Raw genomic sequence first — 15,047 nt, forward strand, 5'->3', positions numbered from 1 at the left:
GCCCTGAAGGGATAAATGTTGGGAAGTGCCAGTGCTGGCCTCTGGGATAGGTGTGTACCTGGCTGGATGTTGCTGCACTGGGTGTCCCAGCCCTGGCAGAGCAGCAGATTTGCATCTGAACTCCTTCCTCTAGTGTGGAAGATGAGCAGGAGGAGTATTCAAAGCCAAGGAGGTGCCCAAAACCAACGAGAAAAATATTTACAGTAGGATGGCTCTTATCATGTGTACATAATATTAAATATATTCTTTTCTCTGACAAATCGCCATGTCTTCCTGTTGTGTTTCTTAGATTATACATCACCAGCGTCCTGCCAGGACTGGCTGAGTAACAATATTCAGAAAAAAAATTGCAGAAGACACCGGATTTGTCTCTCATCAATAAGAGATGTCCCTGTCAGTGACAGCAGAGCAGGACCAGGTCTCTCTGACAGAGCAAAGCCATCAGGAGCCAACGTGTGTTTGTACAAGAGGAGCACCATGGGCAGTGAGGGCCAGCAGCCTCCTGCCCAGCCCTTGGCTGCCGTGGGAAAAACTCTTTGGAGACAGAAGCAGCTTTCTGATTTTCCCAATGTGCCCTGTGATGGCAAGTGTCAGCCCAGACCTGGGGGAAATGGGGAGCACTGTGTGTGAGTGTGTGTGAGGAGAGATTTAAATCCCACAGCAGGACTGAGCCTGTGGAACCACATCAGCCACACAGGAAAACTCCATTTATAATCAGAAAGTACAAAACAGCAACATCAGAAGTCACAGGTCACGGCCAAGGTACAGAGCAGGGATCCACAGCACACAGACACACGAAGGAAACTCCTCCAGGGAATAAAACAGCCACCTACAAAGACAAGGAAGGCAGCAGTCCAACACTCAATATCAGCACAGCCTGTGGCAACACATCAATCCCAGCTTGAGGGGCCTCAAACACCAACATGGTTTCAAACCCATGCACTGGGAAGCTGGAGCTAATGCAGGAGGGCTCTGCACTCCCTGATGTCTCTGGGATCATGTTTGATTTGGGTGAAGGAATGATGTTTTGCCACTCAGCACACAGCTGCTCATGAGGGGCACCCCATTTTCCCCAGTCTCTTAATCAGCATGCTTTAAAATTTAAAAATTGCAATTAATGGGAAGTGGGTCCAGGCTGGGGACACAAACACACCCAGTTTAGGCACTGAAGCCTGAGCCCTGCTGTGCCAGCCCCCTGCCAGCCCTGCTCCAGCTGTGCTGTGTTCAGTGTGCTGACACCTCATGGCCAAGCCAGAAACTCCGATAAGACACCGTTTCCCAGGACATCACCCACACATCCTCCATCTGCTCCAAGGCATCAAACCAGGCTAGTTTATCGACAGCTCTGTCATGAGAAGAACCGAACACACCAAAGATAGGAAAGAAAACCAGTCCAGAAAGGCTTGGGAGCTCCTGGATCACAAACAGCTGGGCACACCAGGGGCTGTTATCCGTAGCTGTGGTGGTCCCTGTGCTGCAGGATGGCTCAAACACACTTTTCCAGCAGCACAGTCCATGTGCTGAGCCATCCATGGCAAACACTGCGGTCTCAGGCCTGGGAGGAGCGTCCATGTCGGGGTCACCCCGCTCTCCCCTCCTCCGTGGGGGTGTCCCAGGGGCAGATCAGCTCCTTTGCAGAGTCCTCCCGAGCTCGGTGCTGCCTGTCCTCTGCCTGCCCGGAGGCCCCAGGGCAGGCTCGGCTCTCCGAAGGCGTTTTGACTTGGAAGAAGCTGCGTTGGGAAACAGAAACTCATCACACACACGGCGCTTTCTGATGTGCTCCGAGGCGGTGAAACGAGCTCAGCTTTGAGATTTCCACCGCTCCAACCCCAAATCCCAAGGCAAAACTCGCGGGCAGGAGCCCAGGGAGAGGGAAGGAGAAGGCAATGTGTGCTGCCACCCCTTTGAAGCTGCAGTGCCGTGTGACAGAGCTCCGGAGCGCGGAGCCAGGTGGAGCAGGAGCCCTCAGGTTTGGAATTTATAATGTGGACTCATCCACTCGGCCAGCAGCAGAGGTGGGGTAAAGGAGATCAGGACATGCTGTTCCTGCTGAGGGACATGGCCAGGGTTTGGTTCCTGCAGGGGAAGCCTTTCCAGGCAGAAATTCCCCATCTCTGCCCTGGAACAACAAACATTTCGCTGCTCTCTCTCAAGATTTCCCCTCCCTCGTCACTTCTGGTTCTCCTCTGACTTGAAATCACTAAACCAAACTTTAGTCGGTGCTCAAGAACACTGAGGTCTTCCCAATTCAGGGATTAAAAGCAAAACCTGGGGTTTTGCAGGTTTTACACCTGAACAGGAGGTGTGAGGTTAGCAGATGGGAACAGGCCTGTGCCAGCATGGGCTCCTGGCCTGCTCCCATCGGAAAACTGCAGGAACGGAGACGGGGAAGAGACACTTCCAGAGCCAAGTGTGGCACTGTCAGGTTCTCAGGAACCTCTCCCTGTGGCTAACCCCAAACCGAGGCAGCCCTGGAGCTGAGCCCTCCCCAGGCCGGCTGTCCGTGTGTCCGTGCGGTGCTCACCTGCTGACCGCGCCGCTGTCCGGCCGCCGCCGCCGCTCCCGCCCGCCCAGCGGCTGCACTTTGCCGTGAGGGACGGCCCGGGCCCGCGGCGACAGCGCGGCCGAGCTCCAGCAGCTCCGCCTGAGGAACCGGCCCCAGGAGCTCCTGCTGCCGGGGCTCCTGGTGCCCTGGGGGCCCGCGGTGCTGCTGTCCAGGGCCAGGCTGATGGGCGAGGGGCAGGCGGTGCCCTGGGGCGGCGCTGGGGGCCCGGGGGACACGGGGGGCACGGCCTGAGGGACGGGCTGTGGCCGCGCCGCGGGGCCGGGGCCGGGAGCGGCAGGGCCGGGGGAGCAGGAGGCGAGGAGGTCTGGCTGTGGGGAGGAAAAGGAGAGAGGCTCGGTCAGGCCCGGGAGTGACACCCGGGAAAACCCCAGATCGACAGAGACGGGGCAATTGAGGCGTTTTTAGAGAGAGAATGGATGATGGGATGGCGCTGAGTTCTACATCTCTTGTGTCTCACCCTTCTACGAGATTGATAATGGAATAAAATCTTTAAAAATGTCTCTCAGTTGCCCTGTCTCTGTAGAGCTGGGTTTTTCCAGCACCAGGGCTCCCCAGGCTTCTTCAGGAGGAGAATCCCCCTCTTCCTTTGGTGCTGCCAGGGGAGAATCCCTCTCCTCCTTTGGTGCTGCCAGGAGAGAAGGCTCAGCTGGGAGAGAGCTACAGCCACCCCAGCCAGGCCTGTGCCAGTGTCCCCTCTCCTGCAGCTCTGTCCCCTTCCCTTCCTCCCCGTGGCAGAGTACGGAGGTGTCACAACTTCTCTGTGGGGTCACTGCTGCCCCAGCCCCAGCGGGTGCGGACAGATCCAGCCCCACACCCGCGGGATGCTGGAGGAGACATCAGCTTGTCTTGTTCCTCACAACGATCAGCTCCAGGCACGGAGGGGGCTGTCACCTCGGGAATGTGATCTTGGTTATGAACAGCACAACCATGTCACACCCACAGCACCAGCCAGGGCTGGGAACAGACCCTGAGCCCCAGCCCTGATGGATCACAGTGCTAATCACATCTCCTCCTGGAGCCCCCTGTGTCCCTGGCTGGGGCTGGGAAGGCTCCAGCACAGCTCAGTCAGCCCTCAGGACAAGCCCAAGCACAGACTGGACAGGACAAGGACAGCACATGCTGCATTGCCAGCTCCCCTCCCATTTCTCAAGGACTTACTCCCAGCAGAAATGAAATGCAGCTCCACAGAGAGGAGCTGAGAGCACAGGCACACACAGAACATGTACACACACATGCAGAGATGGCACAGGGAAGGATGAACACACTGAGACATGACAGAGAAGGATGAACTTGGTTCTTTTTCTGTTTTCTACATTTATTTTTATTAGACAGATGAATGCATGGAAGCCATGGCCAAAAAAAAAAATGAAACAACACACGGAAACAAACAATTTCTCGGCTGGCACAAAGTGAAGTTCAGCTTGTACCAGGCAACTTTCCTCTTTGGGGACTGAGCAGCAGAGGATGAGGAGCAGAAGGCTGGGCTATGACAGCTCCATCAGCCTGGGGCAGGGCAAAGACAGCTCCGGCCTGTGTGTGAAGGATGGATGTTTGTCCCACAAGCATTAACTGGTGTTCCACATGCAGTAACTGGTGTTCCACATACAGTAACTGATGTTCCACAAGCACTGACTGGTGTTCCACATGCAGTAATTGGTGTTCCACATGCAGTGACTGGTGTTCTTCAAGCACCCTGACTCGAACATGCAGCACGAACCCATGGCAGGGGAGCAGTGATGCCAAGCAGGGATGATGAAAAATCAGAGAAAGGAATGGATACAGAGAACATAACAAGCAAAGCAGCAGACAAAATAGAAGTAGAATCAGAGGGACTGACGGGAACACACAGATTTGTTATTTATTATTTATACCCTGACTTGATCTTCCACATGTTACTACATACTGGCAATCCCAACATGCTCAGTGCTCCATGTTACACAAACTCTGGAGAGACTGTGGAGTTCATCACAGCCAAGTAGCTTTGGGCCAACCCTGCCAGGTTCTGGAGAGTCTTCAGTGCTCTGATGTCAAAGCAGGCTGAGGGTGCTGTAACAAAGCCTTGGGGTTTTAAGCAGAATTTTTTAAAAAGCAGCCTGAGCCTGCTCCCCTGCACAGCAGTGCAGAATGTGCCTGTGCTTCCAGCAGGAGTGAGAACACAGACTCAGCTCAGACATCAGAGGGAAAGTCTGGGGTAACTCTGTTTGAGTTCCTCTAAGGAGGTTTATCACCAAAGGGGTAGGGAAGGGCAGGACAATCTCCTGGCTCAGCCACAAGTGGAGGAGAGGCAGAGTGTCCAGCCCTGATTCTGCCTCCAATGTCACACACAGGGAGGGCCAGAGTCGCTGTTGGGGACACAGTGACATCTTGACTGTCCCCTGTTCTCAGGGAATTGCCCTGCAAGGACCCCAGGGCTCCAAGGGCCTACGTGCACCCTGCTATCCAAGGGCTCCCAACTCCAGAAGCTTTCTCCAGAAGCTGCCCTGCCCCTGGCAGGGTCCAAGGCCAGGCTGGATGTGGCTCTGAGCACCCTGGGATAGTGGAAGGTGTCCCTGCTCATGGCAGGGTGTGGGATGAGATGAGCTTTAAGGTCCTTTCCAACCCAAACCATTCTGGGATTCTATGATCTCCCATTTTATGTAAAACCCTACCAGTATTAAAAAGGGATGGACAATGTGAACTGGAGAAAGGCAGCTTCCCAGACTTCAGTGCTTCCACCCAGTTCCTCTGCTTCCCCAAAATTTCAACAAACAAGGAAGCTTTTCTGCCCCTTCAATTCCCTTTACTGGGCTTTGCAGGAATTTTCACACTTCTGGTAATCATTGGCCTGGTCCAAGCATGGCTGGGCTTTTCCAGCAATGCCTGGAATCTCCCTGAGCTCTTTAGCACTAATGTAGTATTTTTAGCTTGCCTCATTCTACAGAGCAAAAGAGACAGAGCAAATTAAAAAGAAAATACTGAAGTTGAAATCAGCTCTTAACACCTCTACCCTGTTCTCCCTTGCCTCTGGGCTACAAGCTAGTGACAACTGCAGCTACCTCCTGCTGGATTTTTAACAACAGAAAATAGAAGAGCAGGAAAAAGACAAGACAAGAGGTGGGAAGGATTGGATAAAATCTCTCTTGGCCTTGTGCAGGCTCTGGCAAGGGGCAGCTCTGCACCTGCACACCCAGCTCACGGCACAGGAGTCACAGGGAGAGCAGAGCAGAGCTTCCTGCTGATCATCTCCAGCGTGCCAGGGGATGTGGGAGTGCCATTCAAATCCAGAGGGTCAGCTAAACCTTCAGAAGTGCTCGTGCTCCTGTTCCCACAAGCAGGAGAAGTTCCTGTTCTTCTGCCTGTGGCCCTGTTGTGCTGGCTGGGGGTGCAGGACTCTTGGAGTGGGGGCTGTGCCAGATGCAGCCCTTGGGAGGGTGCAGAGCCCCCCGAGGGGATGGAGCCAGCAGGGACACTCTGGGCTGGGTCACCTTGCTCTGCTCATCTCCCTCTGAGCCAAGGAAGGCTCATCTGCACCTGGAGCCCCTGCCTTGTGCCACCCCACCTCCCGGGGCAGCAGGGACAGGCAGCCGGGCTCTGCAGCCTCCCGGGGGATGTGCGGGCAGCAGAAGGCATCTCCCCTCCGAGATGTGCACCCCGAGCCGGGCACAGCAGCAGCCCGGCACTCCCTGCCTGGGAAGCGACATCTGCTCTCCAGAAGCCATGGCAACAACGTGCGGGGAGCCGGCGGAGGGCACAGCCGGCCTGGGAAACCTAAAGCAGCACTGACACCTTCAGGAAGGGGAGACGAAGCTCAACGCCAGCCTCGCCTTGTCTTTTCCCTGCGGGGCTCAGAGCCTACTTGGGAGGAGCTTCCTTCTGGGGCTGGTTCCTGCGATCCAGCTTGCTCATGACCTGCGTGATGTCCACGGTGTTGGCGGCTTCTCTGGCTTTGGCCTCTTCCTCCTGCTGCCTCAGGATGATGGGGCTGGGGCTGGAGCGGAGGTGGCGGCGGCCGAACAGACCCGTGCTGGGCAGAGAGAGGGGAAGGAGGGGGGGGTTAGTGAGGAGAAGGGCACCAAAACCTCCCCTCAGGGGAGTAAAGTTATCCAGAAGAACAAACTCGGCCAAAGATGGCCAAAGAGATGACTTTAAACAGCGCTGGGTGACTCAGCGTCACACATGAGCTGAAAGTGTAAAGGTTCTGCTTCTGAGGGACTCCAGAGCCCACCCACATCACTCCTCTGCTGTGTTTGCACATAACTCACACTCAGTGTGAAGCCAAACAACTCCCACCCGTGGAATTTTCTCTAGTGCCCTCAGGAAGATCAAGGCAGGGACCAGTACGGGTGATTCTGGTATCTGTGATGCCCCCAAAAAACACTCTACTAAACACCCTCAGCAAAGCCACTTCCCCAGCAGTGGGAACAGGGGCTAACTCACCTCTGGATGAGGTACCAGCTCCAGGTTAATGGGATGCTGAGGTCTGGGGGGTCCAGAACAAGCACTGACAAACACTAAGGCAGGATGACCAGGATCATCCAGCCAGTGACCTCGTGATGGGGCTCAGGAAAAAACTGACCCAACTCCAGGCCAGTCAGCAGCAGGGCTTTTTCCACTGACTTGAAACAGGTTTTAGATGAACCAACAGTGTGAAAGTCCACAATTCCTCTTTCTTGCCTGCTAGGTTGATGTGTGGAAGAGGAACAGAGAAAGAAACACCACCCAGTCTGGCACTGCACGCTCAGCTTTAGGAGCAGCTGCAGTTCAAATGCCCTGACTTTGCTCTATGACCTTCCATCTTGCCGGGAAAAAGCCATTTCCAAGGCCATCCACCTTGTGCCAGCTGTCACTCACAGGGTGCTGCTTGTTCCCACATGCCTGTCACCTTCCCTTACACCAGGGGTGTGTGGTTTTGTCCAGGCAGAGCAGAGCAGATCCCATGGATTATCCCAAACCTTGGGTCTGTCTCTGCTCTGGCAGCCAATGTTTTGTGGGCAGGAGTTTTCCCATGCTCAGGACACCAGTGCTCTCTCCTTCCAGGAAAGGAGTAATGAATTAATTCAACAATCACAGCCCTTCTCAGCAGACCCACCAGAGAAGGCAGCTGAGCAATCAGCAGCTCCATTCCGACTGTTCACAAGCCACTTCCAAAGGGCTCATGAATAAACAGTCTCCAAGCAAAGCATCTTCTCAGTGTGCAAAATTTTATTTAATTAAGGGAACATCTAAATCATAGTAATTTTGCTGCAACTTTGGGCTTTTTTCTACCCTTGCTACAACAAGAAAAACAAACCCCACAATTACAGCCAGTTTCACTTGCCTTTTTTTGACACCCTCTTGTGGCACAACAGCCTTGGCCAGCATTTCCTTGTATATTGGAGACTTTAAATAGCGGCCATAGGAGTCCTACTAGGAGAAAAAAGAAAAACTGGTAGTTATGGGCTGCAAACACCCTTATTAAAATCACCACCAAATACAGCTGCTCAGGAGCCAGGGAGGCTGGGAACTGGATAATCTCCCCCAGCAGCCCAAAGGACTTTGCATCTTTCAGGCAAATGTAGCTATTTAAACCAATACCCTTTCATCTCGCTGTAAAATTCCCAGGATCTTCCATCTCACAATAAAGCTTCACAGGTAACACTCAGATCAAAAGATTGGAATGAGGCTTAGCCTGGGCCAGTAGGGTCTCAGAGTCACCGCAAGGTGAGGAGCTTGCATTGCAGGAGTCAAACTTTTCATCAACTGGTGAAAATCGGTCCAGTTCTGCTGCTTTCAGTGCATGAATTCCAAGCTGGGATTGAAAAGCAGGACTTGCAGCAGCCACCTGACCCCCACCACCTCGGGGACCGGCTGCCTTAGAGGGAAGAAGCAGCAGCAAAATACAAACGCCTGAAGCAGCACTTGCTTAACTCAGCAAATTTGAGGGATTTTTCAAACAAAGGCCCCTTGAAAGGGACAGCTGATAGCACACAAAGGCACTGAAAGGCCCTGAGGGCTGGAATCCCCCTCAGGCTCTGGCAACAAATAACAAACCTTTTTCATCAGCATGTAAATGTGGGTCTGAGCAGCATCTAGAACATAACGATGAGGGTGCTCCAGGCCTTTCACTGTGATGCCCATTGTTTTGCCATCGATGTTAATCCAGCGCCTTGCTCCTGGAGCCAGGAAGAGCCTGCCAGGAGGAGGAATCAACAGTGCCATTAGCAGCTGGAGAATTCACAGATTCTTGTCTATGCATGAAAGGAAAAGTCCCTTCAGCTTCCTGATGCAATTTGCTGTCCTGATCTTGGGCAATAAATGTCCTCTTCATCAGAGAGGCACTCATTTCCTCTTGCACATAATATAAGCCAAATTTTAGCTCACTGGAAGCAAAAAGCCTCTAAAGAACTTTGCTATTCCACACCGATATTTAAATTACATCCTAAGACTGAAATGTAACAGAGAACAGAAAGAGGAAAAGTAAATATATATATATTAAAAAAAACTCCACTTCTACTTTCATCTCCAAAAGCTCCTTTCCTACGTGGAGAAAAAAGACAGCCACATCTCATAGTAAAAATCTTAGAAATAAATCATTTGGAGAATGAGAACCTGTGGAAGGTGATGGGACTCATGCACAAAGAGTTTAAGAGTGAAAAATTTACACACTCACTTGTAGATTTCTTCTGCTTTTTCTTTGACCTTGGACTGGTCTCCATACTTGAGGTCTTCACAGGCTTCCCAAAAACCCAAATTCTCTCCTGCATGACAAAGACACAATCAGCAGAGAGTGAGATTGAGGAAAACACAATCCCATTTATTAACTCCTGGATTTGTTTGGCGCCATTTCTTGGCCCCGAACCAGTCTCTCCAATTCTTCAGTGACTGAAAGAGGAAAACAGTTTTCCCCTGTTCTCTGCCCACTGACACCCCTAAGAACTTGTGAGCTCAGCCAGTTCCAGCTTCTCTGGGAGCAGTCACAAAATCATGGAAGGTTTTGAGGTTGAAAGGACATGAAAGTCCCATGGGCAGGGACACCTTCCACTATCCCAGGTTGCTCCAAGCTCTGTCCAGCCTGGCCTTGGGCACTTCCAGGGATCCAGGGGCAGCCACAGCTTCTCTGAGCACCCTGTGCCAGAACCTCCCCACCCTGACAGGGAACAATTCCTTCCTAAAATGTAACCTAAACCCTCCCAGGCAATGCAACACCCCGCGGGGACATCCCGGGCTGTACCGTGTGTCCCGTGCCACTAGATGGTACCGCCTGCCCTGGCTGCACAGCCTGCAGCAGCCCCGGGCCACTGTCACCTCAGCCTGGGGACAAAGGCACAGGGACACGGCCCACCACCCACCGCTGAACTCCTTCTTGAGGAAGAGCTGGAAGTTCTGGCGGCCTTTGGGGTCCCGGATGAGCTCGCTGAAGTTGAAGGCCCATCGCTCCACGCGCATCCTGGTGGGCACCTCCACCCTGCGCGGGGACAAGACAAACAGTACCGCTGCTTTCTCCAGTTAGCAGATTAATTAAAACCAAAATGCCCTTTACTGCAATGCCCAGGGACTTCTCAGCGTTCTCTTGTTTTCCAGAGTGGTGTAATGAGCTCCTGAAGTTAACCCACAAAGTTAAGTTGTAATTAAACAACTCGGGCCGCAGCGGGGTGAGGATTGAACTGGGATTTATGCAGCTCTCACAGTGACAGCCCAGCTTTGCCCTGAAGTTTGACTCAGTCCCATCCTGGAGGAGGCACTGGTTGCTGCCCAGGGCTTTGCTTCTCAAAGGCATTCAGTGCAGGCATCCCCTGGGCATGTCTAATGGGATACAATCAGTCCAGAACAGGATTGCTGCTCTCAGAACCACTGAGATGTTGGATGCTCCAAGCCCCAAGATGCCATCGTGCAATTAGTAAATCCTATCCAAAGGGAGAACCAAGGGAGGCCTCAGAGAAGGGATGCACCACCAGTGTGTGCCTCCAATCCCAAGCATCTCCTAAGGAAGCAGCCTGAGGGGTGAGCAAAGACCCAGGGGAGCAGCTGAACCCTGAACTGGTCCTATTCCATGCCTGTCCTAGTTGAGGTGGCCTTCACTCATCCAAGGGGAGGATCAGACCCACTCAGCAGGGCCTGAGTGCACACTCCCAGCATCAGCTCAGGAATTTCTGTGATGTTAAGGAAGGCTCCACTTGAAGAAGGCAGTGCTGAAAGTTCGGCATGGGAGTATTCCCAATTTCAAAGTAAGTTTGAAAGGGAACGCTTCTCTGATCATAAGCAGAGATCAGATACCACAACGAAAATCAGTGGTTCCCTTTCCTGATTTCTATCAGTATAAAGGTCACTGTAAACCACAGGCTGGCAAAACAACAGAAATACATACAGCTTTGCATTGAGATCCCAAAACTCAGGGTCATCTGATATCCAAGGGTTGCTGGGGAGACATCCAGACAGGATGGGGTCATTGGAGAGGAACTGCTCAGAGTACTTCACAATCCTGCAACAAATCCAGAATCAAAATATGAATTTGGAAGCCAGAATTTCAACCTGCCCCATTATAGCCAAATAACAGACTACAGGTATCCTCAGAGGTGCAGGACTCTCAGCACAAGGACCTGGAACATGGCCCCTGCCTTCCTAGAAAAATCGATTCATTAGCTGAGTTAATCTTTTCCATTTCCCAACAGAAGTCTCCTGGTTGTCTTTCGAAGCAGTGAATTTGTCAATTTAAACACAAAGAGATACAAGACCCCCTTCCATCATCTCCTTTTGCCTTTTCATTTTAAGGAAGTGGGACTAAGCCCCCAGACAGTTCCTGTCTCCTGTTCTCAGCTGGCCTGGGCCTGACCCTGCCCTGTTGTGGGAGGAAAGTGTCAGGGAAAGGAACACAAGGGCTGTGTTCACTCAGGTGGGTTCTCTGCAGCCTTCCCATGAGCCCGGGGAGAACTCAGGGAGCTCTGGGAAAGTGAGGGAATGCTGAGGGCTCATCCCAGCCTCTCCTTTCCTCCATCACCCACCACAGGGCTCATTCATCTCGAGTGGCTCTGAGGGCTTGGCACAAAGCAGAACTGTCTCTCTCCCAGCAGGAACCAGACAAACATTCTCCTACCTTCTAACTTGGCCAGACTTCTAATTCCAACCAATTTCACTAATGTCCTGGAATTTTAGCTCCCATCTCCCTTTTTCATTCTTGAAAAAAAAACAATCCTCTGGTTTCTGCGTTTAAAATTCCTTCCAGGCCAAAGTGCTTTCATGTGCTCAGAGCTGGGAGTGCAGTGTCCAGGGACCTGTGGCTAACAGGCACCTTGGCCCAGATCCTGCACAGAGCAAACCACAGGGCTGGCACTCAGCTGCTCCATCCCACCTTCCCACTGGGAATGCCAAGGCATCCAGCACCTGCATCAGGCACTCCAGCCCACAGTCTGATCAAGCAAACCTAAACCTGTCAGCTCAGGTAGCTGTTGAAGTGCTTTGCAGCTTCTCCTACATCACAGCAATGCTCTGAAGAATGCACACTGCCCAGTTGCTGCTCATATCCTCATTAATAATTTGATTTGGACCCAGCCCTGCAGCTGGCACAGAGTTCCAAAGTTCCTGAGATTTTTCATCTAGGTGATGGGCATTATCTCACCAGAACTAATGAGAGAAAAGCCTCATTGCCAAACAGTTAAGCACCACAAAATTCCTGGGAAGTAGCCAGGTGTCCCCAGCTCCAGCTCACAGTTTGGAGAATGGAGGCAGGAGAGTTTTAAGTGACCTGGGAGTCAGTGACAGATGAAATGAGCAGAGCTGCTGCTGCCCTGAAAGTTGTGGCTCTCAGGAGATTCTCTCTTCCACCCATTTCATTCATCCAAGACTGTCTTCTCCAGGAAACTGGCCTGAGCACCTTGCTTATCTCAGATGTGACAGGAATCTCTGGTGGTAATGACAGTGCAAACCACGCAGGTGCTCTGGGCTGCACCTCAAGGTGCCTGGTCAGCACAAGGGGCTCCAGGCAGGAATGCCTGTGGCAAACACACCAATGCCTAATGCCAGGGCTGGATGCCTCATCAAGAATCTGATCAGGAAACACTCCCACTGGGAAAGGGAATTGCTAATTAATTGCTTGGGTGTTCATGGGGAGGCTGTTTCCATTTGCAGGACAGAATAACCAGAGGTGAGCATCACCATGGGGCAGGGACTCTCATGGGGGTGAATCCAGCCCAGGGTGGGGAGCAGTGACAGGAGGGTCAGTCTGTCCTGCTGGTTGCCCCTCCTGAAGGACAGACACACTGCTGGATCCTCCCCTGGCTGCAGGGCTGTGTCCAGAGCAGCGTCAGCATCCCCTGATTTCAGTGGGATTCTCAGCCCAGGGGCTGGTGCTGCTCTGCAGCAAAGCTCCCAGAGAGCCTCTTCATCCTACCTGGGACTCTGATCCTTCCTCATCCTCGTGCCTCCTGCCCCAGACAGCCCAGCCCAGACAGCACTGGGCCACCACATGGGTTCCCTGGCTGAGTCACCAGCTGCCACAGCAGACAGCTTCATCAGCTCATTAGGAGATAAGCACTGAAGACTAATTAATGTGTGGACAGAAGGAAATCAGGACTTACCCTCCAAGAGAGACAGAAGATTTCACTCTGGTCTTCATGATGGCCTGCTGATAGTACATGATCTGAGGGGATCAGACATGGCCATGGTTAGGAGCATGGAGGTTTGAAGATAAGGCCTATCTAGACCTCAAACAGGTTCTCTCCCAGGTAGTGGGGCTAATTACAGCAGGGACTGCTTCTTCCCTAATTACTGGATGTCCAAGGAACCAGAGAATCCCTGAATTGTCTCAGTAAAATGTCCGTTTTCACGGAGCTCACTGCAAACATCAGAAGTGCACTTTGCAATGTGCAAGTAATTAAAAAGCACTCCCCATGTTATATAGAAATTGAATAATAGCTACCATCCTCAGCACCTACAAATGCTCTGGATGATTTAGCATGTAATTATCATTGATTCTTGGCTGTCTCTGTGCTGGCGCCACTGTGATTTCCCCACTACTAATTTTGATCTATTGGATTTCAGCCCTGGTGTCTGTCCTTGCCTGAGCCTTCCCGTCACTGGGAGAGCTGCTGGCTGCCTGCAGTGGGAGGGAATGGCCTGAAATTACATTGATAAAAGCTCCATGAGGCACGGATTCTGCTTTTCAAAGAGCCCAGCCCTGCACAGAGGGCTTCGAGCCACACTGGTGTAAGCAACTCATCCAGGATGAACCCCAAGAAGTGAGGGAAGCACCACTTACTTACCTCTCTCCTATAGAATTCCATAGTATTTTTCTGTAAAGTATTAAAAAAAAAAAGAATCATTAAATTGGGATGGGTGCCTACACTTGCTTTTTTTTTATTTTTCTTTTTGAGACATGGAAACACCGTTGCAGGGCTGCCGTTGTGCAGCGCTCTCCAATTAATTCTGATTACAATTAAAATCAAACACAGCAGCTGAGCTAATCAGGGTATCATCAAAGCTAAGAGCATCCCCACACGGTAAATTGTCCCATTAGCTGTATTTACTGTTTAGCATTGCTTCTCCCATCACAGGCTGCCTGCATGCCTTCAATTAAGGGGTTATTCTAATGGAGCTAAAATAGATTCATTTACGAGACACAGATTAGATCATTCAATATTAGCTAAAGGAGACAGGAACCAACACATTGCAAAATATAAACACCACAATTAAAAGCCTCAGAAGCAGTATCTGCTGTGCAAAGGGTGTTTACATTGTGATTTGAATAACTCAGACTATGTTACATGTCATCCACAAATGAGCAGGCAATCGAAGGCAAGAAATTAACTGCAGGGTGTTTATTCACACAGCTTCCTTTGAAGCACAGTTACTTTGTGTGGAATAAACTGCAGAAGGGAGAAGGAAAGACAAGGCTAAGTCGGGGGATGCTCCCAGCCAGCCTTTAAAGGCTCAGGCAGTTTCAGTTCCTCAGCTCCTGTTTGAGTCAAGACCTGCATCCCAAAATTATTCTATCAAAGGAACCCTGTGGCAGGTGGGGTGTGCAGAGTGCCTTAGTGAAGTGCAGTTTGTGAGGGATGAGGGATGAAGGTTGTAGTGCTGAATGGCACAGGCAGCTCTGCTCTCCCCTCACCTCCCCAGAGACCCTGCACCCCAAACTGCCCCTGTTTTGGGAAAGGCAAGACGCTCTCCCAGAGCTGCTTTGTGAGGACACTGATCTGCTTTTGCACTTTAACCATCATCACCAGCCCTGCCCAGGAGGGAGAAACTCTTCTGCACATGGCAGAAAAACATGCACCTTTTTCTGACCCTTGGTTCTGAGAGGCCCACTCACCATTTCAGCAGCAGGAACCACACATGCAGCAGATGAGGCCAGTCCCTCCAGCACCACCACAGAGCCAGCCCTGACCCTGACCCAGAGCCAGCCTGGCCAATGGGGCACCAAAAAAAAAATCCTCACAGTGGTATTGTGAGGGGAGGAAGCTTTTCATGCTGGGAATACCACAACCAGCCTTGAGTGGGCAGCACAGACTATCCCAGCAGGGACAAACAG

The 15,047-nt window shown here is 51.9% G+C and overlaps 1 protein-coding gene across 1 annotated transcript in view; it reads right to left on the reverse strand.

The window, feature by feature from the left end:
* Positions 1-1,579: 1,579 nt before the first annotated feature.
* Positions 1,580-15,047, reverse strand: part of RGS9 (regulator of G protein signaling 9) — a gene marked incomplete at its 3' end in the record, with an annotated part of 30,657 nt that continues 17,189 nt past the window's right edge. The window contains exons 10-19 of the mRNA XM_083874552.1: positions 13,780-13,809; positions 13,096-13,157; positions 10,890-11,003; positions 9,874-9,989; positions 9,195-9,282; positions 8,576-8,714; positions 7,863-7,948; positions 6,455-6,569; positions 2,525-2,874; positions 1,580-1,730 (exon numbers count right to left, since the gene is read on the reverse strand). Coding sequence (XP_083730678.1) covers positions 1,580-1,730; positions 2,525-2,874; positions 6,455-6,569; positions 7,863-7,948; positions 8,576-8,714; positions 9,195-9,282; positions 9,874-9,989; positions 10,890-11,003; positions 13,096-13,157; positions 13,780-13,809 — 1,251 coding nt within the window. The remainder of the gene's footprint in view (positions 1,731-2,524; positions 2,875-6,454; positions 6,570-7,862; positions 7,949-8,575; positions 8,715-9,194; positions 9,283-9,873; positions 9,990-10,889; positions 11,004-13,095; positions 13,158-13,779; positions 13,810-15,047) is intronic.

The sequence above is a fragment of the Zosterops lateralis genome, assembly GCF_965231275.1.
Source record: "Zosterops lateralis genome assembly, chromosome: 18".
Lineage (NCBI taxonomy): Eukaryota > Metazoa > Chordata > Aves > Passeriformes > Zosteropidae > Zosterops > Zosterops lateralis.